Consider the following 27,854-nt stretch of genomic DNA (forward strand, 5'->3'; position numbering starts at 1 on the left):
TGAAGCACCCTTAAAAAGGGGCTAGCCTCGCCCATGCAAAATACCATATAGATAATTTAGTATAACATGTTAAAATTGGCACTTTGTAGGTGTGAACAAAAATTTGGGTGTGTCCTTTAAAATGCAAATGAGCTGATCTCTGCACTAAATAGCAGTGTTGTGGTTGGATAGTGCATATTAAGGGGCGGTATTATCCCCTTCTGACCTCACAGAGGGAGCCAAATTTCAATGCAACTATTTTTTCACATGCTTGCAGAGAATGGTTTACCAAAACTAAGTTACTGGGTTGATCTTTTTCACATTTTCTAGGTTGATAGAAGCACTGGTGACCCAATTATAGCACTTAAACATGGAAAAAAGTCTGATTTTCATGATATATCCCCTTTAAATTTATATATTGCATTAATGTGAAATAAATTCAAAGTAATTTAAATGTAAACAATTTTGAAGATATTTGCTCTGACAGAGATACTATTTAATTCTTTAAAAAAAAAAACATTACTAAATATGCAATGCATTTAGAATTTTAAAATCTGGTCATTATTTTGATTTAGTTTGAATTTTTTGTTCCTACTTTTAATAATATCTGAAACTAACTATAACAACAGGCTACAATTATTTTAGTAATTTAGTTGGTTAATCATTTCCATAATCAATGCATTTCATTTTTAGACCATTGCATTAAGATTAAGGGGTGGTTTCCCGGACAGGGATTAGTTTAAACCAGGACTAGGCCTTAGTTAAATTAGGATATTGAAGTCATTTTTAAAAGCATAATTTATAAACACTACTGGTGTGCATCTTGATACACAACACTCTCACGGATATATTTTAAGATATGTCAGAGCAAGTAGTTTTCGATCAAGACAACACTAACATTTAAGTTAGTCTGGGACTAGGCATAAGCCCTGTCTGGGAAACTGCCCCTAAGAGTTTTACACCCCTAGTAAAAATGTGAGGTACCAGAAATATAATAAAATTTGTAAAAATTAATTGGAACACTGTCAGAAAAAAAGTCAAAATGGTCCCTAGGTATCACTGAGATAGTACGAGTAGTTGTATGGGGACGGCACTCGTCAAACTTTTATGACCCCCTCCCCCACCCGGTGACAGTTGCTGTCTGACAGGTCGTTTTTATGACCCCCTTTGACAGGGGGCGGGACCATCAATCAAAATCTGTACAAGTTGTCAACTTTAGACAGAAAGTATTTAATGGTTTTATTGCCGGTCATTTAGAGTGATTGTTTTTCCTGAGTGTGTTTTATGTCACGCGTATGCAGTCATGTTTAATGACGGCTTGTGTTTGTGACATTTGCTGTCTATCACCCCTCCCTTTTCGACCATTGCGAGTCTCACCACTGCGTGTCACACAGGGATGTGTGTGTTGTTGAATCTAAAGTTTTGCAACATCAAAAGTTTATTTAAAGGCAATCACTAATCATATATATATATATATATATATATATATATATATATATATATATATATATATATATATATATATATGTGATTAGGTGTAACTGGTTAAACTTAAAGTCGATATTTTCTATCGAACTAGTCTATTTTCTGTTCAGACACAAAGTTTTCTGATGGTGATATTATGTCAGTGTGTGTTTGTGTGGGGGGTCGTGTGCTGTAATCTTTGAAAGTTTTATGACCGAACTTTTATTGGGGAGCGACAAGAGATCTCCGTGATCAGTTTGGATGGAGCAGAGCTGTTATACTCTATTGGTATGTATGTGTTTCGCTGTGTTCGTTCCAGTATTTTGTCTGATTTATTTAAAAACTAAAAATTCGATCTGGTATTGCAGCGAAATTGTCTAAACTGGTATTAACTATTCCTGCTAAATCGCGGAGAAGAGTGGAATGAACAAAAAAGTCAGACCGAGACTAGAACCACCCGCAGCGTAACAAGGAAATCTTGGAGCAAAGAGACGCCGAGTGGCTCGTGTTGTGCGGTGTGTATTTATTTAATCCTGTTACAATAGATTTAAACAAACTGGTTTGTTTTAATATTTTCTAATAACATGTGTTATCTGTTTTAAAGGTTTGGATATCTGCTGCAAAGCGAACGTTGTGTGTACTATTGCAAAATAGCGGATCTCCCCGGTACGTTTATGTTGCATAAGAAAAAGTTGCTTTATTTAGATATTTGTCCTAATAACTTGTTTTTATCTGTTTACAGGTTAGGATACAGACCACAACGCTTTGGACGTATCTTTAAAAAAGAGAAAAATCAGAGACTTTTTGGATTTGTCTGGGGACATTTTAAACATTTTGTGTCAAATTGGATTTAAAACATTTCGGATACTGGATACCTAGTTTGATTTGTCCACAGAGCTTGTTTAAGACGTTTTCACCTCATTTTAGGGTTTATTTTTAATTAAAGGCTTCTTAAAACATGTATGAAAATGTGTATATTATACAATGAGTCTTATATTGTCTGCTCTGACAAAAATAAATTATTATTCTAGATCTTAGGTCAAATGACTGCGTGTGTTTTATGTCAAGCGTATGCTGTTATGTTTAATGATGGCTCGTGTGTGACAGCTCGTGTTTTGGCATTCGATGTCAGCTCTCACCCTTCCTCCATACTGTCTCACAAGCCATGCATTCATTCACAGGGGTGCGTGTTGTAAAGCGAGTAAAGATTTCTAAAACCCAACGTGGGTAAAATAATTCCCCATTACGGGGGTCAAAAAAGTAAATGTTTATTTTAGATTTAGACAAATCATGAACAATGTTATAATTAAAACTTTTGTTTGTAACATCACAAGTTATTTAATTAAATATTCCGTATACGTGTATAGTTTAAGCAATGACCTGAGCCATATCCTTCGGCGCCGTCAATACTACAATATTTAGACGATAGTCTAAACTAAATAAAATTTTTAAACGGTTTCAGGAACTCCGTGAATCTTTTCATAACCTGCTCTATAGTTTCACGCGTATTAAAGATCCGGCGGTGCCTGACAAAGCGCCGGGTGTGTGTTCATATATGCCGTTTTAAATTAACCTTAATAAAACGTAATTCTGTCCACTATGGCAAAATAGGAGTTTATTTTATTTAGGGGAATCTTTAACCAAGGCTCTGATTAAGACATATGTATACGTGCACCGATGGTGACAGAGAAACTTATAGCTGACGTTAATAAACTTTTTAAATGTTTTTAAGACGTCTACAACTCATTTTAGGGGTTTATTTTTAATTAAACGCTTCTTAAAACATGTGTGAATATGTGTATATTATACAAAGAGTATTATATTGTCTGCTCTGACAAAAATAAATTATTATTTTAGATTTTAGGACAAATGACTGTGTCTATCTTATAAATACAACTTGATATATACGTTTGTTTTGTCAAGAGACTTTTTTAAAGTCACGCAAGAATAAAATCTTTTAGTTGTAAGTGGTTAACATTAAATGTACTATTATCTATTTAACTATAAGCTATATTTTTCTGATCAGATATTTTTCTGTTTTCTGATGATGGTCTTATAACAGTGTGTGTGGGATGATGATGGCTGTTCACAGCAGGTGGCGGGTTGTAAACTAGGATCTTTTTAAAACTGTAGTGGTAAAAATGTAATAGCACACTGACAAAAATAAAGCATTTGGTTGTAACAAATTATTTAATGAAATATTCAGTATGTGTATAGCGATGAACGATGTCAAAACCCCAGTAGGTCGACATTTCTTTAGACTAAATCCTATTTATTTTAAACTATATAAAAGCTGATTCACTTCACGAGATCTGTGAAGCATTTCAAGCAGGGGGTTCTGTTCAAGCCATTAAAGATCGGGGGCTCCGGCGTTTACAATAGAACATACACGGATGCGGGGACATATGGGCCATTAAGAAACTTTTAAACGATTAAAAACATATTCATATCATCTTCTGGGTTTTGTTTTAAATTAATGACATCTTAAAACCAACTGGGAATATGTGTTTATTACACAATAAAATGTAATTCTGTCCGCTCCGGTATAATAGGGGGTTTTATTTTAGATTTGGGACTTTCTTTAACCAAGTCTCTGATTAAAACACGTGAATGCGTGTACCAACGTTGCCAGAGAACGTGCGCTGAGGTGCTCTTATGGCGTTAAGAACCTTTTTATTGTTTAAGACATTTTGACCCCATTTCCTGGTTTTGTGTCCGCTGTGGATCCCAACCTCTATGTGTTTATTATACAACAAATGCAATTCTGTCAGCATTTCTAGTTTAGAACGCCTCTGATTTAAACATGCGGGTTTTAAAATGAAACGGCCATGTGACTTTTATGACAAAAGCTATTCGATCTTAATTTTTTTGTTTTAACATCCAAAAGTTTTTATACACATTCCATAATTAAACATCTAGGTGTGTATGAGTAAGTTTATATCTAATGTCACACGAGCAGCACCAAATCGCGCTTGTGTCTCTGTGTGTGCATCCAGGCTGTTTATGTGGGGGCGTGTTTATGAGCCCGTGTCTTTGCAAGGTGTGTGCGCGTGTGTGTGTGCGTGTGTGTGTGCGTGTGTGTGTGCGTGTGTGTGTGCGTGTGTGTGTGCGTGTGTGTGTGTGTGTGTGTGTGTGTGTGTGTGTGTGTGTGTGTGTGTGTGTGTGTGTTTGCATGGTGGTCTATGATGTCTCTGTTTGTTACTAAAGTTTTGATATTAAGTCTGTGTCCTCATTGACAATAAGTAAGGGTTTTTAGATGTAGGCTTCATTACACTGATTAAATCATGTTATCCATTATTTGTGATTTAAAGAAACTTAAAAGGTTTAAGACATTTTATCTCACATTGTGGTGTTGTTTTTTAATTAATGTAACCTTAAACCCCTCTGTTATCCATTTAGGGAACAATAAAATGTTAGCAAATATTATTTATCAAAGTTGACGATGTTATAAGCCAGGATGTCACTAACGTGACAACAAACATTTATTTAAAGACAAAACATTTTAACAAAATTGCCATGGCTTACAGAGACACACTAGACTTAATAATAAAAATAAAAATATACTATTCGAACATCCTAACCTGATATTAGGTTAGATTAGGTTTAAGGTCAATCAGAGTCTTTAGCTTTACAACTTACAGCACAAACCCCCCCCCCCCCCCCAATGACAGGATTTTTATGAAGTGGAGCAGACCCTTGGTATGCCTGTGGGGTTAGGTTCAACTAAGGTCAACATCTATCAGTGCATAATAAGCAAACATGAAATTATATTTTACCTATGGTTTGTTAATGATGTTGCTAGGTTCGCGTATTTTTGCTGAAACAAATTTTTCTTTTCAAACTTAGTTAGGATACACATGTTTGTCGCCTCAAACACCTGATCAAAGTTTTTCTTCGCTAGCGACAACTAATGTCTGAGATTTTGTAAATTCATCAGATGTTTCTTACTTGTGTATTTTCTTAAACAAACTAGTCTTTTCAATCTTAGACAGTCTTCATACGTTTGTCTTTCGATAAGTTGTTCATAGTTTTTCTTCGCTAGTGTCAACTCATGTCTGAGATTTGTAAATTTCATCAGATGTTCTTACATGTGTATTTTCTAAAACAAATTTATGCTTTTCAAACTTAGGTAGTCATCATACTTTTGTCTTTCGACAAGTTGTTCATAGTTTTTTATGTGGTAGTGTCAACTTATGTCTGAGATTTTGTAAATTCATCAGATGTTTCTTACGTGTATATTTTCTTAAACAAACATTTTTTGTTTTCCAAACATAGTTAGGATACACACTTTTGTCGCCTCAAACACTTGATCAAAGTTTTTCTTCGTTAGTGTCAACTAACGTCTGAGATTTTGTAAATTCATCAGATGTTTCTTACTTGTGTATTTTCTTAAACAAACTTTTCTTTTCAATCTTAGACAGTCTTCATACGTTTGTCTTTCGATAAGTTGTTCATAGTTTTTCTTCGCTAGTGTCAACTCATGTCTGAGATTTGTAAATTTCATCAGATGTTCTTACATGTGTATTTTCTAAAACAAATTTATGCTTTTCAAACTTAGGTAGTCATCATACTTTTGTCTTTCGATAAGTTGTTCATAGTTTTTTATGTGGTAGTGTCAACTTATGTCTGAGATTTTGTAAATTCATCAGATGTTTCTTACGTGTATATTTTCTTAAACAAACATTTTTTGTTTTCCAAACATAGTTAGGATACACACTTTTGTCGCCTCAAACACTTGATCAAAGTTTTTCTTCGTTAGTGTCAACTAACGTCTGAGATTTTGTAAATTCATCAGATGTTTCTTACTTGTGTATTTTCTTAAACAAACTTTTCTTTTCAATCTTAGACAGTCTTCATACGTTTGTCTTTCGATAAGTTGTTCATAGTTTTTCTTCGCTAGTGTCAACTCATGTCTGAGATTTGTAAATTTCATCAGATGTTCTTACATGTGTATTTTCTAAAACAAATTTATGCTTTTCAAACTTAGGTAGTCATCATACTTTTGTCTTTCGATAAGTTGTTCATAGTTTTTTATGTGGTAGTGTCAACTTATGTCTGAGATTTTGTAAATTCATCAGATGTTTCTTACGTGTATATTTTCTCAAACAAACATTTTTTGTTTTTCAAACATAGTTAGGATACACACTTTTGTCGCCTCAAACACTTGATCAAAGTTTTTTCTTCGTTAGTGTCAACTAATGTCTGAGATTTTGTAAATTCATCAGATGTTTCTTACTTGTGTATTTTCTTAAACAAACTTTTCTTTACAATCTTAGACAGTCTTCATACGTTTGTCTTTCGATAAGTTGTTCATAGTTTTTCGTCGATAGTGTCAACTCATGTCTGAGATTTGTAAATTTCATCATATGTTCTTACATGTGTATTTTCTGAAACAAATTTATGCTTTTCAAACTTAGGTAGTCATCATACTTTTGTCTCTACATACATTTGTTCAAAGTTTCTTGTAGCTAGTGTCAACTGATGTCTGAGATTTTGTAAATTCAACAGATGGTCTTACGTGTGTATTTCTTAAACAAACATGTTGCTGTTCAAACTTAGGCAGAGGTCATACGTTTGTCTTTTCATAAGTTGTTCATAGTTTTTATTTGTTAGTGTCAACTAATGACAGAGATTTTGTAAACTCATCAGATTCAAACAAAACTCATTCATTTCTGTAGTTTATGTAACACCTTGTCAAACTCTTAAAGGTAGTACTAACTGTTTAAAACAACAATTCAAAGTATTTTAGATTTACTTGATAAATCTTTTACATCATAACAAACTAGGATAGCAATATGTCTGAATCTGTAACAGGTGATACCACCAATAGCGTGTTGTACATAACAAAGTCTGCAAAATAATAAAGATTGATTAGGTTTTTATTTAGTAAACCTTTTAACATAAAGTGTAGAGTCTTTTGTATGTAACAACAAAGATGCGATGAAACAACGCAAAACAAGAGAGGATGCGTTTGTTAAAACACATATAAATTAAGATGCATACATCTACAAATGGGGCATTGTTTGAAATAGTTTGCCCGTATAGCATCTAAATTCGGGACCAATAGATTAAAGACATTGCCCCATTTGTAGATGTATGCATCTTAATTTATATGTGTTTTAACAAACGCATCCTCTCTTGTTTTGCGTTGTTTCATCGCATCTTTGTTGTTACATACAAAAGACTCTACACTTTATGTTAAAAGGTTTACTAAATAAAAACCTAATCAATCTTTATTATTTTGCAGACTTTGTTATGTACAACACGCTATTGGTGGTATCACCTGTTACAGATTCAGACATATTGCTATCCTAGTTTGTTTTGATGTAAAAGATTTATCAAGTAAATCTAAAATACTTTGAATTGTTGTTTTAAACAGTTAGTACTACCTTTAAGAGTTTGACAAGGTGTTACATAAACTACAGAAATGAATGAGTTTTGTTTGAATCTGATGAGTTTACAAAATCTCTGTCATTAGTTGACACTAACAAATAAAAACTATGAACAACTTATGAAAAGACAAACGTATGACCTCTGCCTAAGTTTGAACAGCAACATGTTTGTTTAAGAAATACACACGTAAGACCATCTGTTGAATTTACAAAATCTCAGACATCAGTTGACACTAGCTACAAGAAACTTTGAACAAATGTATGTAGAGACAAAAGTATGATGACTACCTAAGTTTGAAAAGCATAAATTTGTTTCAGAAAATACACATGTAAGAACATATGATGAAATTTACAAATCTCAGACATGAGTTGACACTATCGACGAAAAACTATGAACAACTTATCGAAAGACAAACGTATGAAGACTGTCTAAGATTGTAAAGAAAAGTTTGTTTAAGAAAATACACAAGTAAGAAACATCTGATGAATTTACAAAATCTCAGACATTAGTTGACACTAACGAAGAAAAAACTTTGATCAAGTGTTTGAGGCGACAAAAGTGTGTATCCTAACTATGTTTGAAAAACAAAAAATGTTTGTTTGAGAAAATATACACGTAAGAAACATCTGATGAATTTACAAAATCTCAGACATAAGTTGACACTACCACATAAAAAACTATGAACAACTTATCGAAAGACAAAAGTATGATGACTACCTAAGTTTGAAAAGCATAAATTTGTTTTAGAAAATACACATGTAAGAACATCTGATGAAATTTACAAATCTCAGACATGAGTTGACACTAGCGAAGAAAAACTATGAACAACTTATCGAAAGACAAACGTATGAAGACTGTCTAAGATTGAAAAGAAAAGTTTGTTTAAGAAAATACACAAGTAAGAAACATCTGATGAATTTACAAAATCTCAGACGTTAGTTGACACTAACGAAGAAAAACTTTGATCAAGTGTTTGAGGCGACAAAAGTGTGTATCCTAACTATGTTTGGAAAACAAAAAATGTTTGTTTAAGAAAATATACACGTAAGAAACATCTGATGAATTTACAAAATCTCAGACATAAGTTGACACTACCACATAAAAAACTATGAACAACTTGTCGAAAGACAAAAGTATGATGACTACCTAAGTTTGAAAAGCATAAATTTGTTTTAGAAAATACACATGTAAGAACATCTGATGAAATTTACAAATCTCAGACATGAGTTGACACTAGCGAAGAAAAACTATGAACAACTTATCGAAAGACAAACGTATGAAGACTGTCTAAGATTGAAAAGACTAGTTTGTTTAAGAAAATACACAAGTAAGAAACATCTGATGAATTTACAAAATCTCAGACATTAGTTGTCGCTAGCGAAGAAAAACTTTGATCAGGTGTTTGAGGCGACAAACATGTGTATCCTAACTAAGTTTGAAAAGAAAAATTTGTTTCAGCAAAAATACGCGAACCTAGCAACATCATTAACAAACCATAGGTAAAATATAATTTCATGTTTGCTTATTATGCACTGATAGATGTTGACCTTAGTTGAACCTAACCCCACAGGCATACCAAGGGTCTGCTCCACTTCATAAAAATCCTGTCATTGGGGGGGGGGGTTTTGTGCTGTAAGTTGTAAAGCTAAAGACTCTGATTGACCTTAAACCTAATCTAACCTAATATCAGGTTAGGATGTTCGAATAGTATATTTTTATTTTTATTATTAAGTCTAGTGTGTCTCTGTAAGCCATGGCAATTTTGTTAAAATGTTTTGTCTTTAAATAAATGTTTGTTGTCACGTTAGTGACATCCTGGCTTATAACATCGTCAACTTTGATAAATAATATTTGCTAACATTTTATTGTTCCCTAAATGGATAACAGAGGGGTTTAAGGTTACATTAATTAAAAAACAACACCACAATGTGAGATAAAATGTCTTAAACCTTTTAAGTTTCTTTAAATCACAAATAATGGATAACATGATTTAATCAGTGTAATGAAGCCTACATCTAAAAACCCTTACTTATTGTCAATGAGGACACAGACTTAATATCAAAACTTTAGTAACAAACAGAGACATCATAGACCACCATGCAAACACACACACACACACACACACACACACACACACACACACACACACACACACACACACGCACACACACACGCACACACACACGCACACACACACGCACACACACACGCACACACACACGCACACACACACGCGCACACACCTTGCAAAGACACGGGCTCATAAACACGCCCCCACATAAACAGCCTGGATGCACACACAGAGACACAAGCGCGATTTGGTGCTGCTCGTGTGACATTAGATATAAACTTACTCATACACACCTAGATGTTTAATTATGGAATGTGTATAAAAACTTTTGGATGTTAAAACAAAAAAATTAAGATCGAATAGCTTTTGTCATAAAAGTCACATGGCCGTTTCATTTTAAAACCCGCATGTTTAAATCAGAGGCGTTCTAAACTAGAAATGCTGACAGAATTGCATTTGTTGTATAATAAACACATAGAGGTTGGGATCCACAGCGGACACAAAACCAGGAAATGGGGTCAAAATGTCTTAAACAATAAAAAGGTTCTTAACGCCATAAGAGCACCTCAGCGCACGTTCTCTGGCAACGTTGGTACACGCATTCACGTGTTTTAATCAGAGACTTGGTTAAAGAAAGTCCCAAATCTAAAATAAAACCCCCTATTATACCGGAGCGGACAGAATTACATTTTATTGTGTAATAAACACATATTCCCAGTTGGTTTTAAGATGTCATTAATTTAAAACAAAACCCAGAAGATGATATGAATATGTTTTTAATCGTTTAAAAGTTTCTTAATGGCCCATATGTCCCCGCATCCGTGTATGTTCTATTGTAAACGCCGGAGCCCCCGATCTTTAATGGCTTGAACAGAACCCCCTGCTTGAAATGCTTCACAGATCTCGTGAAGTGAATCAGCTTTTATATAGTTTAAAATAAATAGGATTTAGTCTAAAGAAATGTCGACCTACTGGGGTTTTGACATCGTTCATCGCTATACACATACTGAATATTTCATTAAATAATTTGTTACAACCAAATGCTTTATTTTTGTCAGTGTGCTATTACATTTTTACCACTACAGTTTTAAAAAGATCCTAGTTTACAACCCGCCACCTGCTGTGAACAGCCATCATCATCCCACACACACTGTTATAAGACCATCATCAGAAAACAGAAAAATATCTGATCAGAAAAATATAGCTTATAGTTAAATAGATAATAGTACATTTAATGTTAACCACTTACAACTAAAAGATTTTATTCTTGCGTGACTTTAAAAAAGTCTCTTGACAAAACAAACGTATATATCAAGTTGTATTTATAAGATAGACACAGTCATTTGTCCTAAAATCTAAAATAATAATTTATTTTTGTCAGAGCAGACAATATAATACTCTTTGTATAATATACACATATTCACACATGTTTTAAGAAGCGTTTAATTAAAAATAAACCCCTAAAATGAGTTGTAGACGTCTTAAAAACATTTAAAAAGTTTATTAACGTCAGCTATAAGTTTCTCTGTCACCATCGGTGCACGTATACATATGTCTTAATCAGAGCCTTGGTTAAAGATTCCCCTAAATAAAATAAACTCCTATTTTGCCATAGTGGACAGAATTACGTTTTATTAAGGTTAATTTAAAACGGCATATATGAACACACACCCGGCGCTTTGTCAGGCACCGCCGGATCTTTAATACGCGTGAAACTATAGAGCAGGTTATGAAAAGATTCACGGAGTTCCTGAAACCGTTTAAAAATTTTATTTAGTTTAGACTATCGTCTAAATATTGTAGTATTGACGGCGCCGAAGGATATGGCTCAGGTCATTGCTTAAACTATACACGTATACGGAATATTTAATTAAATAACTTGTGATGTTACAAACAAAAGTTTTAATTATAACATTGTTCATGATTTGTCTAAATCTAAAATAAACATTTACTTTTTTGACCCCCGTAATGGGGAATTATTTTACCCACGTTGGGTTTTAGAAATCTTTACTCGCTTTACAACACGCACCCCTGTGAATGAATGCATGGCTTGTGAGACAGTATGGAGGAAGGGTGAGAGCTGACATCGAATGCCAAAACACGAGCTGTCACACACGAGCCATCATTAAACATAACAGCATACGCTTGACATAAAACACACGCAGTCATTTGACCTAAGATCTAGAATAATAATTTATTTTTGTCAGAGCAGACAATATAAGACTCATTGTATAATATACACATTTTCATACATGTTTTAAGAAGCCTTTAATTAAAAATAAACCCTAAAATGAGGTGAAAACGTCTTAAACAAGCTCTGTGGACAAATCAAACTAGGTATCCAGTATCCGAAATGTTTTAAATCCAATTTGACACAAAATGTTTAAAATGTCCCCAGACAAATCCAAAAAGTCTCTGATTTTTCTCTTTTTTAAAGATACGTCCAAAGCGTTGTGGTCTGTATCCTAACCTGTAAACAGATAAAAACAAGTTATTAGGACAAATATCTAAATAAAGCAACTTTTTCTTATGCAACATAAACGTACCGGGGAGATCCGCTATTTTGCAATAGTACACACAACGTTCGCTTTGCAGCAGATATCCAAACCTTTAAAACAGATAACACATGTTATTAGAAAATATTAAAACAAACCAGTTTGTTTAAATCTATTGTAACAGGATTAAATAAATACACACCGCACAACACGAGCCACTCGGCGTCTCTTTGCTCCAAGATTTCCTTGTTACGCTGCGGGTGGTTCTAGTCTCGGTCTGACTTTTTTGTTCATTCCACTCTTCTCCGCGATTTAGCAGGAATAGTTAATACCAGTTTAGACAATTTCGCTGCAATACCAGATCGAATTTTTAGTTTTTAAATAAATCAGACAAAATACTGGAACGAACACAGCGAAACACATACATACCAATAGAGTATAACAGCTCTGCTCCATCCAAACTGATCACGGAGATCTCTTGTCGCTCCCCAATAAAAGTTCGGTCATAAAACTTTCAAAGATTACAGCACACGACCCCCCACACAAACACACACTGACATAATATCACCATCAGAAAACTTTGTGTCTGAACAGAAAATAGACTAGTTCGATAGAAAATATCGACTTTAAGTTTAACCAGTTACACCTAATCACATATATATATATATATATATATATATATATATATATATATATATATATATATATATATATATATATATATGATTAGTGATTGCCTTTAAATAAACTTTTGATGTTGCAAAACTTTAGATTCAACAACACACACATCCCTGTGTGACACGCAGTGGTGAGACTCGCAATGGTCGAAAAGGGAGGGGTGATAGACAGCAAATGTCACAAACACGAGCCGTCATTAAACATGACTGCATACGCGTGACATAAAACACACTCAGGAAAAACAATCACTCTAAATGACCGGCAATAAAACCATTAAATACTTTCTGTCTAAAGTTGACAACTTGTACAGATTTTGATTGATGGTCCCGCCCCCTGTCAAAGGGGGTCATAAAAACGACCTGTCAGACAGCAACTGTCACCGGGTGGGGGAGGGGGTCATAAAAGTTTGACGAGTGCCGTCCCCATACAACTACTAGTACGCTTTCAAAAAAGTACATCTTTGCATCTAAAGAGTTCATATCAGTATCTATACTGGTACCAAATGTATATATATCTGTACATAAAAGATACATATTAGGACACTTAAATAAAGGGTACTGCCCCGGTGAAAGATACCTTTTTTTTCTCATATTGAAAAAAAAACAGAAATGTCTTCTAAATGTAAGGTTTTTATGCAGTGCATCAGAAAATGTCAACTTTTGAAACATTTGTTGGTCTGGATTTTTTGCTCCACTTAACGCTTAATTACTATGCAATTAAGAAGCAGAGAACAGGCAGCTCTTGGGAAAGTATGTCTCATCTATGTTTCAAAGGGTTTTCTGCGTCATAGGGTACAGCGTCAATGCCAGGCTTTAAAAAGGATCAGAGTTCCCTGTAGTGTTGTGGGGCTTAAGATGTCGTCACTTAGACAGCTTAATAATCCTGCAACATTCATCGCCGCAAGCATGTTTACATACACCCACAATCTATCAAGCACAGCATACCTATTTTATTCTTGTACAGAACCACCAATGACACACAGAGAGAATGATTCGCGTTTCTAATTGATGCTGTTCAGAGGCTGAGATCTGTTTGCAATGTATACCTGCATCACATAACTGGTTGATGAGGCTGTGAGAAGACTTTCTGAAAAAAGCTTAAGACGTTTATGACATAAAGTGGCTCTCAGAGGTCTTGAACCTTTTTTAGGCCAAGGACTCCTTATTAATGGATAGGGAGGAGGAGCAGGGACCCCTAAATCTTGTTTACATACTTAATGGTTACATAAAATGTTTGTTGCAGTCACATAGTGTTAACATAGTACATAACATTTTAAATTTACTGAATAGATTTTAACCTTGTTTAAAAAAAAAAATCAAACAATATTTTGAAACTCAAATGCTTGTGACTTTTCTAATACACTTTTCAGGCATGCGTGAAAAGCAATTATGATGCAGAAACTGCTAAGGAATGAGTTTATGTGATATAATGCTATTATACAGAATATACATATAATTACAAAATTTGTTTAAAAAGTTATATACAAATGTTACCTCCATTTAAAAACAGCCCATTGTTAATAGCCCATTAGTTTGTCAATCTATTACTATTGCATTATGGGGGTCATTTTTGTTATTTTTAAGTCTTAATTTGGCCACATATTTCAGCAAATGGAAGGTTTTTGGTGACAAATCTTATATTTACACATATTTTAAGAAAATGCTTTGAATTTTTTCAAAAACTTAACAATATACCGTGGGCAAATTTACTACCCTTTCGTGTTGTTAGTGGGCAAAAATGGCCACTAAATTAAACGGCTGTGAAAATGTATCAGATTAATATTTTTTTCAAATTTTTTTTTGCATAAATCTGTTAATCAACCTCAGTACTGATCAAATCTACCAAACGTTTACAAAAAAAATCCATGATTTTAACTCTTTAAATGCCAAGTATATAAGTGGTGTCACTGATTTGGGAAAAAAAGACACAAAAATTACAGATTTTCAATATAAAAAGTGATTGTGGAGTGCATTTTCTTTTACCTTTTTCACAGTTTTGGCCATTTAAAAAATTAGTAAAAACATTGGCTTTGATGCATATTTTTTTTTTACCTCATTTATCGTTTGTGCCCATTTTTGCCCCATTGACTTCCATTATAACAAAATTTTTTGATTGCACAGCCATGACACATTATAATCCTGCATTTTTGATTCTTTGTGGTTTTACCTTTTGCAAAGAAGTAAAATTTGTCGTTTTTACTGTTGATCACCATGTGGCACCAAAATCAGTCATTTTGTGTTTTTATTCCTCAAATTAGTGCATCACTTATGAGCTTGGCAATTAAAGAGTTAAAATCATGAAATTTTTGGAAACATTTGGTAGTTTTGATCAGTACTGAGGTTGATTAACAGATTTATGCAAAAAAAAATATTAATCCGATACATTTTTACAGCCGTTTAATTTAGTGGCCATTTTTGCCCACTAACAACGAAAGGTTAGTGAATTGGTACAATGCACCAGGGTTCAAATTGTAAACACAGGGTTCCCACACCTAGTTAGTTACCTTCAAATTCAAGGACCTTTCAAGGACTTTCCAGGTGCAATACCCTCAAATTCAAGGACTAAATGTGGGAACACATTTCAAGTGAGAGCAAGGTTACATCGTGTTACCTTTTTAAGATACATTGTTACAGTTCCCTTTCGAGGGAACTTGCCCTACGTCACTGCGGTGACACTTTGGGGACGCCTCCAGGGGTAAGTGGGTCTGAATGTGTATATCAAATTCAACCAATGGTGAGGCTTAAGGACAAAGACAGGGTGAAGCGGGAGCCAGGAAGTATATCGCTATATGAAATATTGGCAAAGTATGGCGAGGGAGACGCAGCGTCTGGTTCCCTTCTCACATCCGTAACCCAAGATATTTTCACGTGTCAAACACAACTATGCAAAAAAGCATTTTAGTATGAATCAACATTCGCATACAGAAAATTTTCCATCAGATGCAAACCTTTTGGTTCACAAAGAAGATGTATAATGCATCTATTCCAAAAACTTTTTCAATGGCATACGCAAACTCAATAAATCAATTTTTTTTATTTGATTCAATCACAGTTAACATTGATATGATCAATATGACAAACATGATTTGAAATGTAAACTCTTAATCTTCCACGTGTGCAACTTGACTTCACAATGTTCACTTTTACAAAGCACAGAAAGGTTTTTTGGTGCATCTTTCATCCTGAGACGGTGCAACTGCCTTGGACCAGTTCCTCAAACAGGACAAGTTCATGTCTACTGTTGTACACCAGATGATGATGCAAAATGAGATCTGGTTTGGGCCTGCATTCATGGAGTACAGAAGATCCCAGATCAGATGTGAGATTTTAAATGGAAGGTAATGGCAAATGATGGACTGTTGTCCTTAAAGGGTTTTCTAGAAAGTATTCTTCTGTTTGAAGGATGGCAAGAAGCTATGTCATGAAAGGAAACGGTAGGCATGGAATGGGAGAAAGATGATCGGGTCACTAAATGGGTAAGGCATCCATGCTCTGTGCAGACACTGTCCAGGATGGGCAACAGTACTGAGATGTCTACATAAAGTTTGACAATGCATTGTTCAATGCCACACTTGCTCCATACAAAAAAACAAAATGTACATTCTTGCACACACACACAAAAAAGCATACACATGTATGCACATACTGAGTTTATGAGGAGGAATATTTAGGTCTTAATGACAAACCACTAGATGAGATGATGACGATGACGTCACAGTTGCGTTCTTTTTCGGGTGTTTTTGGGTCGCCGTGGTTTCAGGATGACATATCTGCTGTAGGTGGTGTATTGCTCAGACAGAAAAGGGATAAAAAAGGCCCTGAAGAATCTCGAGGACCTGTGTGGGAGAGCAGAATAAAATAGAAAAGTACCAGGATCAGGAACAGCAATATAGTCGTAGGTTTGCAAAATCTATAAAAGATTTTGTCTGGTGAAGAATAAGCATTTTCAAACCATTAGTTCCCTCTGGAATGTTTAATGGGTTTTAGGATAGTGGCTTTTGATTTATGGGTAAATTATGGTTTATGACATCATGTAATTTATGTTCATAATTTACAAACTAAATGTAAAAGCTTCTTATGTTTAAAAACAATAACAGCAACCGCAGACCCTAATTCGCTCATTAATAATAAAAAATATGATTCAGGAGTTGTTAACGATGATGTCATAAGTATTAATAAAAATACAAGAGAGCCCTCTAGTGGACAAGAATATAACCTAACTTTTTAAATACCTTTTGACCCTTATAGCAAATTTTTTTTACTTTTATCCACTGGGGCGAAGCATGTTTACTTGTTTTGAAAAATATCAACAGTACACGAATACTTGCCCGGTAGTGTCTAGAAAAGGCTTTTCAACAATAATGCTCCACTCCTCTTTGTTAGCGGCGTATTTTGGTTCTCGAGGGGCTTCTATGTCTGTGGCCAGATCCACCAAATAATGGCACTGTTTTAGGTCAACCTGTGGGTCGGAGAACATTGAAAATAATTTTTTGTGACAAACTTTTGTCACATACACCCCTAACAATACATTTACATAAAGGGTTTTAGATAATACTTGTCTATTATTAAAATAATTATTTACCCCAAAATCAAATAAATACCTTGACTCCACCCCCCAGTTTGACTGCATTTCTTTCAAATCTCAAAGGTTCTCACAACTAGCACATTCATATTTAGTGTTTTGTCAATAAACATGTGAAAACCAATATTTGACATACGTTTGAATGTATTGCTCAGATCTGCTTGTTTTAATTTTAATAAATAAGCTCAAAATATGAATCGTTATATATTACAAATGCATCGTTTCACTTCAGAAAACCTATTCACTGGAGTCATTTAAATCATTTTAATGATGGATGGATGTTCTTTTCATCCAAAACACCATACTTGGCATTACAAAGTATACAAATTTATTTTTATCAGTAATAGGTTCCCTGGGTTTGAACCCATGACCTTTTTCTCTGCTAATGCAATGCTTTACCAGTGAGCTATACAAAAGTACCATATAAAAAATTACTTTATGCATTTTACAAAAATTATTTGTGAATTTCAGGTAATAATAGACAAACTCTATTATTATTATTATTATTATTATTATTATTATTATTATCATCAATATTATTATTATTATTATTATTATTATTATATGAAGTGTTATAAAAACAATCACAAAATTATATAAAAACATTATTTAAAAAAAAAGATTGCTTTGGGGGGATTAACCGTATTTCATGCATTCTGACTTATTAACAGTTTAACTCTTTCCCAATCAGCGTTTTTTTTTAGTTGCCAGCCAGTGCCAGCATTTTTTATGATTTTTATGATTTTTACAAAAGTTTAATGCCTTCCAGAAAATGTTCTTCTTTAAATATATAAACATACAATATATAAAATGAAAGAACAGACCCTCTGCTTTTTTAAATACAAAAACGTTTCATCCTCCCTTATTTGTTCTCTTTTTATCACCTCTCAAAAATGGGTAGGTTTCTTCAAAAATACAAAATTTTGAGCACAAAGCTAAGATAATTGCAATAATTGGCGAGGTAACTCGTCAATGGCGGGGGAAAGAGTTAATAAGTCTGACACTCACATATCGTGACGTTTCCTCGAGGTTTTGATCGTTCATGTCTGCTGGGAGTATCCAGGTGGCATCAGGACCGCTGGCATACGGCTTTGGCAGCTGGCCTCTGAACTCTGACTGGATAAATTGTAAATGCCAGCTGCTCATTAAAGAAGAGGCAAAATAAAGTGAGTAGTAAAAATGTACTGTGTATTACAGATTTATTAGTTTTTAACTTAAATGCATTCTCACTTGTTGGGCAGCAGGAAACTGCTGGGGAAGCGGTACCACTCTTTCCCTACGCAAACATTAACCGGTCTGCCCTCTGGAACCATGTGGATGGTGGGGTCTTTAATAATGCGGTGAAACTCCGGATACAAATCCAGAGGTGCGTGATAGCCTAACAGACAGCGAACACATCATTTTAGACTGTAAAAATTGACAAAGTTTAAGGGTTTAAGTTCTCTGATTTGCTTTAAACAGTTGCCTCTCTCCTCATCATCAGTGATTGTGTGTGTAAATGAATCTGATAATTTGTCTTTACCTCTGAAGAGAGCCACAGAACGGGACAGTGAGAGCACTCCAAACAGCAGCACAGAGCCGAGAGCCAGCCAGTTGGAGGAGATGGTGTAGTGCTCCAGACGATAGCGCTGGAATATGAAGTGATAGCACTTCTACGTAGATAAACACAAAAAGGTATAAAAATGATGTATTTAAATATGATACTCAAATTTCAAGCAGGTTTTATTGTCAACAGAAATGTTTTACTTTTTTAATATGACATTTCTGAGTATTACATTAAAAGGTGCCTAAAATAGTTACTAAGTAAGGGATCATGTATAAGGGGATAATTTCACGATAACAACCGGCTGCCTGTAGATTATCCCGCTTATTACACGACTATAAGTAAGGTAAGGATCAATAAATATTGATTTGAAATATTTTATTTGCTCATTTTTAACAAGTTCAGATTTCACAAGGAAAACCTTTATTTTTGGTTTTAAGATAAGACAATCAAATCAAATGTCAGAAACACTGTGGTTTAATAATTTGTAAATTTAATGTCATATATGTTATTAACTCTTTCGAACTGTCATCAATTAAGAAAAAAAAAATTCCCTGCCAATGACGCTTTCCTGACGAGTTTTTACGGTAATCTGTAATTCCGCTATTATCCACTAGATGGTGCTCTTAACCAATTTATAAAAACTGAAACAAAAACTAATCTCTAACTAATCTAACTTGATCTCTAACAAAATTATTTTACAAAAAACAGCAATTATTTCAGCTTTTTGCAAAAAAATATATTTTTGAAGAAACCTGCCCATATTTAAGAGGTTATAAAAAGAGAACAAATGAAGATAAGAACGTTTCTTTCCCATTTTGTTTGTTTGTTTGTTTGTTTGAAAGCAGAGGGTCTGTTCTTTCATTTGACAGAATAAAAATTTAATGGAAGGCATTTTGTGAAAAAAATCTTTTTTTTTAATGCGGGGAGTAATGAGTTAAAAGACATATTTATATTTAATTTTTGTGTGATATCAAACTGTACCCGTCAAAATGATTTGCAGCATTTGGGTTATCGTGTGTTATTTGTTTTGAGTTGTTGTAATCTAGGAATAACAAACCTACAAATGTCTTGATTAGCCAATCAGAATCAAGCATTCCAAGGAGCTGTGTAATAAGGAGATTTATTAACACTATAAGACAGACAGCACTAAGTGACATCAATGGGAGTTAACACTGCAAAGGTTGTGGGTTTGATTCCCAGGGAAGCTATTGATAAAATGTATACCTTGAATGCACCGTTAGTCACTTTGGATAAAAGCATCTGATAAATGGATAAAATAATAACTGATTTAGAGTTATTAACAAAACCAATCTAAAACTGTTACGTTATCATGACACCATGATAGTAAATTTTTTAATACATAGGAAGTTCTCTATGTATTTATTGTCAACTAGATAAACAATAATGTAAAATGATGTACTGTAGTAGCATAAGTAAGCAATATGACGTACAGGCAGATCATCCTTATCACAAAACAAACCTGACAGGGTGATCCAGACCACAATTTGAAGCAGAGAGCTGTTGTATAACCTTCTTGACGCTAGCCGACTGCGGGCGCTTTATATTTCTTGACGCTAGCCCGCCTGCGGGCGCTTTATATTTCTTGACGCTAGCCGACTGCGGGCGCTTTATATTTCTTGACGCTAGCCGACTGCGGGCGCTTTATATTTCTTGACGCTAGCCGACTGCGGGCGCTTTATATTTCTTGACGCTAGCCGACTGCGGGCGCTTTATATTTCTTGACGCTAGCCGACTGCGGGCGCTTTATATTTCTTGACGCTAGCCGACTGCGTGCGCTTTATATTTCTTGACGCTAGCCGACTGCGGGCGCTTTATATTTCTTGACGCTAGGCGACTGCGGGCGCTTTATATTTCTTGACGCTAGGCGACTGCGGGCGCTTTATATTTCTTGACGCTGGGCGACTGCGGGCGCTTTATATTTCTTGACGCTAGCCGACTGCGTGCGCTTTAAGACCAAAAAAGTACAAGACAAGACCCCCACATTGTTACATGCACTGTTATTTAAATGTCTAACCAGACTCCAGAAAAAAATACAAACCTGAAGTGAGGAGAGCGCCACAGCCCCGCACAAACATATTAGAGGATAGATAGGAAACAGAAAGCGCTCTTCTTTATGTGGCCGAGTAAAAAACACCAGCATCCACAGGTACATTGGTGACAGGGTTAACCAGTATGGCCGGCCGAGGTTCTGTACTGCAATACAATACATGCAATAAGACAGAACAAGCTGTTTACATTGAGGTATTACACAATATCTTATACAAGGCCAAACAACACACGAGGAGCTTAGATGCAAAAGTCGCTAAACGCCACCTTCATCAAAAATGAGATATGATATTAATCAAATGATCCCTGAACATATTATATGTTCATCAAATACTTTTGCTTCAAACTGGATTAATCACAGCCTCAGGCCATTCAGAAATACCATTTTGCTAGCAGAATCCGCTAAAACACTACATTAATTTTTCGGCAAGTCCTGTAAGTCCACAGCAGATGAATTGGATGAATGAATGTGCGCAAAGCGACTGTGGATCAAATTCAAAGTTGTGTCTCTTACGAGTGCTTGGACCCAAATTTACAACCCGAATGTGGCAATGACATGGATTAATAATTTTCAATGTTTTGTAACCAATGTTCGAATTAAGGGTGGGCTGGGGTGGTCCCGGACCTCCTATAAGCATCGAGGAATCCCTTATAAAGCACACAAATATAAATTGGGGGGTCCCCTGGTTTTTATTAAAATGAACTACATAAATTAACTACATATATTAACTTCATAAAATACTAAATAATTTTCAAAATTCTCGTGCTGCTTTGATCAAAACGTTGATCCAGGACAAGAAATGTTGATCAAGGATCACATCTTAGTTTGTGAAATCACAGCGACCCTATAATGCCAGAGGGGGGCTTGGGCGGGGGCTTAGCTAGGGGACCCTCGTAATCTTTTGACATAATTCCAACACTTTTTGTAACTCTTTACTATTTCCAAAGAAGTGGATTTTTAGTTTTTGCATCAAAAGTGTCAAATGTGTTAAATATTAATAAAATGACTTAAGTGACATTTGAATATGAAAATAAGGCATTTCAATTACTGACTAATAACATTTTCATTGCCTTTAAAGTTAAATGAATAAACCTTAACAAAAAAAAATTAAACTCGTCAGATGCACTTAGAGGGTTTTGCATCTGAACTCCACAAATCATCAACACAAACTCGTACCATTGAATCTCTGCAGAAGTGCCTCCATAAGCGCAGTGAGAGGAAGAGAAAACAGGGCCAACACAAATACAATGTTGAAATTCAGGAAACCATTTACAAAGTAATAATGCCACGGCTCTGTGCCTACGAGAAAAAAAACAAATCAACTAATAAAAAGGTATAAGCATTGATCATTGCTGTTATCTTCAAAAAATTATAACAAATAGTGGGTCATTTAGTAAAATAAGAGCACACCTCATTCAAATGGTTAAATAATTCACTTTTAAGCCCAGACATGTTTGTGACAGCCACAACAAATTCAACTGTGAACAACAAAATGTTTGACACTTACCATAGAGATCCGGTCCATGAGGGGTGAACACATTGTACAGTAATATATTCAGAGGAGCAATCACCAGCTTGCCATAGTAATAGCTGTCAACCACAACAACAGGAACCTGCATGAAACATAAAACAATAAGAATGTGCTTTTAATTTCTTACAATGCCATTTTCACATTGCATTCATATAAACAGAATCTAGACTGCAGCAGGGAGATCAAAAGATATTACAAAATAAATGCGTTTGCTAACCAGAAAAAGCACCAACGCCACCAGGGTCCACAAGATAAAACTCTTCCACTTTCTCTTCAGCAACAGGAGGTCAAAGGCAATGGGTATGCTGTAAAAACACATTTGCTAACAGATAACCGATATGAACTATTGGCCTTTCTACATTAGTATAGTACTGTTTCAGTATAGTATAGTTTGCATATGAAAGGTCATGTTAATTATTTTATAAATACAACAAATATTTACGTCTCACTTACCCCAGCAGAGCACTAAAGGGCCAGCCCACTATGGCACCCGCTGCAATACCCAGTACAGCCAGACTGGGGCGCCCCTGGAACCAGCCAGTCATAGCTACCACTGTACTGTACATACAAAATGTACTGGGCAGGAAAGCTGCACACAAGCACACACACAGTGTAAGTATGCGTTGTATACTCACAATTGTGTTAAAGAAGGACAAAAATCACAAGAGACTTTTTTTAAACTGTCCTGTGATTATATTAATTAAAGGGAAAATTTCTTAAGATGTTAAATAAATGTTTGGTGTCTCCAGAGTACGCATGTGAAGTTTAATCCTATATAGATCATTTATTATAACATGTTAAAATTACCACTTTGTAGGTGCGAGCAAAAATGGGCCGTTTTTGGGTGTGTCCTTTAAAATGCAATGAGCTAATCTCTGCACTAAATGGCAGTGTCGTGGTTGGATAGTGCAGATTAAGGGGCGGTATTATCCCCTTCTGACATCACAAGGGGAGCCAAATTGGTTACCCGGGTTGATCTTTTTCACATTTTCTAAATTGATAGAAGCAATGGGGACCCAATTACAGCACTAAAACATAGAAAAGGTCTAGGATTTTCATCATATGTCCCTTTTAATATTTGACTCACCTGCAGAGGAGCAGAACATTCCCGCACTCAAGACGAGGAATGCTAGCAGGAGACGCCCCACATGCAGGCCAAACTTTTTACATACAGCCCTGGCATGGAACCACAGGATTAATAAATGGGTCAAAGCAATACAGTAACTTTTTCATTTTCAAAGAACTGTCCTATTAATTTTTCAAATTCACAACTTCTCTAACATCACTGTTAAAAAAAGAACAAAGTGTTGGTAAAATGGACAAATGACGCATAAATTTGGGGCTTTTTCCAAATGGACATTATGATAAGGGTGGTGCAACAGCCATAATAAATGACCGAGAATGCCGCCTTGGTTCCTCTCCTAATGTAATAAGGGCACAGATTTAATTTTGCATTTATATTTGAACATATATTTTAACTGAAAGGTGGACCAATACTGTGGTATGATTTATATAGATCAATGGTTATGACCCATATAGTATACACAGTAGGTGTAACTATATGTTTGTAGGGTATATATGGAAAATTATTCACTTACTTGTAAAAGTAGAGCTCACACACACAACAGGTAAATGCTAACATGCATCGCAGGAAGTAAAACACAAGGACCTAAATAAGAAGGAGATGTGAAAGACAAAACAGGTCAGCTGCAATCTATAAAGGCCTGACTTGCATTTACCTAAATATCTATATTACATTGTTTGTTTAATTAGACTTAACAAAATTAAAGCTGAGTTTTTGCTATTTAAGAATAAATGTAGATAATAAAAATGATTGTGACTGAGATGCTATGAAGTTAAAATGTGACAATTCTTTCAAATTTAACATTGGAGGTACACCAAAGCAATAACACATCAAATTACACTGGTTATGATTTGTTTTTTACATTCCAGTGGGGTTAACTAGTTACTTCACCAAATATATTCTACTGTATTTGGGCTAATGAATAAATTACTTTGTTGGTTTGTAGTATTTTGGCATGGAAGTAGGCAGGAAGTGCATGGAGCCATAGATACGCGTAGGAGCGAATCGCATAGGCTGGGGAATATTCCCATGTCTGCATCCCTGTTCCGTACAGCAGGTAGTGAATCTGGTCAGGAAAAATGAAACAAAGTCACTTTAAAAATGTCCTGTGAATGATATTGATTTGCAACTTGCTATTGCTAGTTGGAGTAGTTTTTGTTTTTAGGAAAAAAGATGTAGGGAAGAGCGGGGTAAGTTGTCACACTTTTCACACTGTCTAACATTAACTGAGCACCATAAATCACAATAGTATAAATCTCATACCAAATGAAAGAAGAAAGTCTTTGGCACATATGTTGTATTTATTAAAATTTTTATATCTTATCTTATCATTACCGAGTCTCTATTAAAGAGAGAATGTTCACATTTGCCCCATCGGCTGGTTAGTTGTCACACTAGATCAAGGATGGGCAACTTCAGTCCTGGAGGGCCGGTGTCCTCCAACTTGCCTCAGCACACCTGCCTAAAAGTTTTTAGTATACCTAGTAAGACCTTAATTGGCTGCTTCAGGTGTGTTTAGTTATGGTTGGAGCTAAACTCTGCAGGACACCGGCCCTCCAGGACCAAACTGACATGTGTGCTAATGTTGGCTAAATCTCAGGTTTAGCTCAACATAGCACGGCAGCTAATATATCAAAAGACACGTTATTGTCTCCTCTATTTTGTGCAAAATAATAATTTTTTACTTTCATAACTAACAAAGTTATAAACAGTGTGACAACTTACCCCGCTCTCCCATACAAACCTTTTACTAGACAAGAATTTGAATATTACCATAAATCATATTTTCTTATTACTTATGTCCTGGAAAAAAGACATGTAACTTTTAAATGTAGTACCCTAGCATCATACTGTACAAATGAGACATTGAATAGATGTCAATATATAGAGACATTGACTGAAGATATAAATATATAAAATAAAACACTGAAGAATAAAAATGTGCAACTCACTGGCTCCCAGTAATTAAAGGTTTCATCACAGTCAGAGATGTTACTGAGTAACGCGGCACAAAAGCGGGCTGAAACCAGGCACTTAAAGGCTGTGGAGCCCTCAGGAGCCCACACCTGTCCTGCCTTACTGGATGACCTGTAATAGAGAGATGGGGTATAGGAGGCAATGTCACTAATGTGCTTATCTGGGTACAAACTAATTAGCAAATGGGAGACAGCACTGTGTCATAAAGCAGTGGTTCTCAAACTGGGGTCCGGGCCCGTAGGGGGGGCACGAGATGGTGCCAGGGGGGCCCCAGTTTTATGACATTTTTATAAAATACATTAATTTATCATGAATTCTGTGAAATTAAACCTAGAAAAAAATAAGGCAGCACTACTTTGTATAATTTAATGTTTTGTTTAATTAAAATGTGAAGTTTTAGAACTGTTTTGTGTCATACATTTTCTTTGGGAGGGCCGCAAAGGAATGCACCGTACACAAAGGGGGCCGCACGCTGAAAAAGTTTGAGAACCACTGTCATAAAGGGTTATTTATTGTACTTTTTCAGGCATAAATTAATCAAATAAGTAATTTGCATTATCAGTAAAGATGATAAGGATGTACAGCAGATGCTCCCATAAAAAATAACAATGATGTCAACGGTGAAAATTCATTTACCTGGGCAGCTAATGATGACGATTATGAAATTGGACACGCGCTTATGTCAAACTTGACTGCAGGCAGCAACGATGTTTATGTTTCATTATTAAAATAGTAATCTTTTAAAACAGATACACGTTTGCAGTTTAAAAGAAACAGTGATAAGTAGACATGACTCTAGTTTTGACATATCTAATGGTATGTGTTAACCTGCACACCGCCGGGTATACCAGCTGTGGATGGATGAATGAAACGTCGTATACGTGTCACAAAGCGACTTAAATACTGCAAGCCCGATAGCACATCTTAACATTCACGTCTTCTCCGATGCTATGAAGATTTCACGTTATTTTACTCATTTATCGTACATCCAGACAACCTGGTTGGTGTTGTGGAGCTAGCACTGAGCTGTCATCGCGTTACAGTAGATCGCGCTTGAACTGTGGACGGGTTTACGGCTACTTACTCATTTCGCTGGTCACTTGGCTTATTATCCTCGGTACATTTGTCGTCTTTTGTCGCTCGGATGTCTGTGCTAGGTGTGTTGTTTACGTTATTGGCATCTTGTTTGCTTCCCCGTCTGTTGCGTTGACGGAGTCCCTTCGTCGCCATGTTTTCTACTGGCGGCGCGTGGCGTCATTATTACACTGACTGAACCCAGCGAAACGCAATGGGGAGACATAGAGAATTAGTTCTTGTGGGATGAATTACCATAATCTGTTTAAACAATTAAACTAGTGAAAATTGTAATATTACTCATATAGAAAGTAAATGACGCAATAAGATAGTAATGAAAACAACACATACTACAGAAAGCACAGTTTAACCAACACATTTGTAGTTAAAGGGGTATTCACCCAAAAATCAAAATTCTGTCATCACTTACTTACTCTCTTGTTGTTACAAACCTGTATACATTTCTTTGTTCTGATGAACACGAAGAAAGATATTTTGAGAAATGTTTGTAAACAAACCAATCAGGGGCCCCATTTACTTTCATAGTATTTTTCCTACTATGGAAGTCAATGGTGCCTATGATCAGTTTGGTAACAAACATTCCTTAAAATATCTTCTTTTGTGTTCATCAGAACAAAGAAATGTATAAAGCAGAGGTCTCCAACATGGTGCCCGCACCGAGTCTGTGAGTTTCCCACCAAAGCACATTAATAGCCTTAATTGTGATATTACTACATATTTTTATATTAGCTTTTTAAAATATGATAAAACATATGAACAAGTAAAATAAAATGAAATTAACAAGCAAAATATTTTTTTTTTGAGTAAACTATATAAAAAAAGTAGCCATCCAGATTGTTTTTCCATTGTGGTAGTCCTTGCTCACAAAAGTTTGGAGACCCCGCCCTGGTAT

The 27,854-nt window shown here is 35.2% G+C and overlaps 1 protein-coding gene and 2 long non-coding RNA genes across 6 annotated transcripts; 1 reads left to right on the plus strand and 2 right to left on the minus strand.

Moving 5' to 3' along the window:
* Positions 1 to 1,515: 1,515 nt before the first annotated feature.
* Positions 1,516 to 2,438, plus strand: LOC135774526 (uncharacterized). Of its 2 annotated transcripts, XR_010543719.2 has the most exons (4): positions 1,516 to 1,731; positions 1,812 to 1,958; positions 2,048 to 2,109; positions 2,186 to 2,438. It is a non-coding gene; the product is annotated as an uncharacterized lncRNA (long non-coding RNA). The 2 variants fall into 2 exon arrangements; XR_012336792.1 differs by having other exon boundaries at positions 1,516 to 1,958.
* Positions 2,439 to 12,124: 9,686 nt separating this feature from the next.
* Positions 12,125 to 13,404, minus strand: LOC135774527 (uncharacterized). 2 transcript variants are annotated; one of them, XR_010543720.2, is made up of 4 exons: positions 12,832 to 13,404; positions 12,605 to 12,751; positions 12,454 to 12,515; positions 12,125 to 12,377 (listed from the first exon to the last, which is right to left on the minus strand). It is a non-coding gene; the product is annotated as an uncharacterized lncRNA (long non-coding RNA). The 2 variants fall into 2 exon arrangements; XR_012336793.1 differs by having other exon boundaries at positions 12,605 to 13,395.
* Positions 13,405 to 16,098: 2,694 nt separating this feature from the next.
* Positions 16,099 to 27,243, minus strand: alg9 (ALG9 alpha-1,2-mannosyltransferase). Of its 2 annotated transcripts, XM_065284145.2 has the most exons (15): positions 26,952 to 27,238; positions 25,843 to 25,978; positions 24,822 to 24,956; positions 24,405 to 24,475; positions 23,894 to 23,982; positions 23,260 to 23,395; positions 23,024 to 23,111; positions 22,783 to 22,888; positions 22,452 to 22,574; positions 21,267 to 21,421; positions 19,184 to 19,313; positions 18,892 to 19,039; positions 18,670 to 18,799; positions 17,408 to 17,538; positions 16,099 to 16,915 (listed from the first exon to the last, which is right to left on the minus strand). In XM_065284145.2, exons 1-15 carry the CDS (start codon positions 27,095 to 27,097, stop codon positions 16,792 to 16,794), a joined length of 1,848 nt encoding a protein of 615 aa, XP_065140217.1. In that variant the 5' UTR covers positions 27,098 to 27,238; the 3' UTR covers positions 16,099 to 16,791. The 2 variants fall into 2 exon arrangements, with proteins under 2 accessions (XP_065140217.1, XP_065140218.1); XM_065284146.2 differs by lacking the exon at positions 16,099 to 16,915 and having other exon boundaries at positions 18,670 to 18,777; positions 26,952 to 27,243.
* Positions 27,244 to 27,854: the final 611 nt, after the last annotated feature.

This window comes from Paramisgurnus dabryanus, chromosome 5 (assembly GCF_030506205.2).
Source record: "Paramisgurnus dabryanus chromosome 5, PD_genome_1.1, whole genome shotgun sequence".
Lineage (NCBI taxonomy): Eukaryota > Metazoa > Chordata > Actinopteri > Cypriniformes > Cobitidae > Paramisgurnus > Paramisgurnus dabryanus.

Bases quoted from the DNA above. Each gene is read 5' to 3' on its own strand.
- alg9 (XM_065284145.2), bottom strand. From the start codon at position 27,097: ATGGCGACGAAGGGACTCCGTCAACGCAACAGACGGGGAAGCAAACAA. The intron at 19,314-21,266 runs GTTTGTATTTTT...TTATCTACGTAG, and splicing joins TGGCGCTCTCCTCACTTCAG to AAGTGCTATCACTTCATATT. The intron at 17,539-18,669 runs GTGAGTGTCAGA...TCCGACCCACAG, and splicing joins TCGAGGAAACGTCACGATAT to GTTGACCTAAAACAGTGCCA.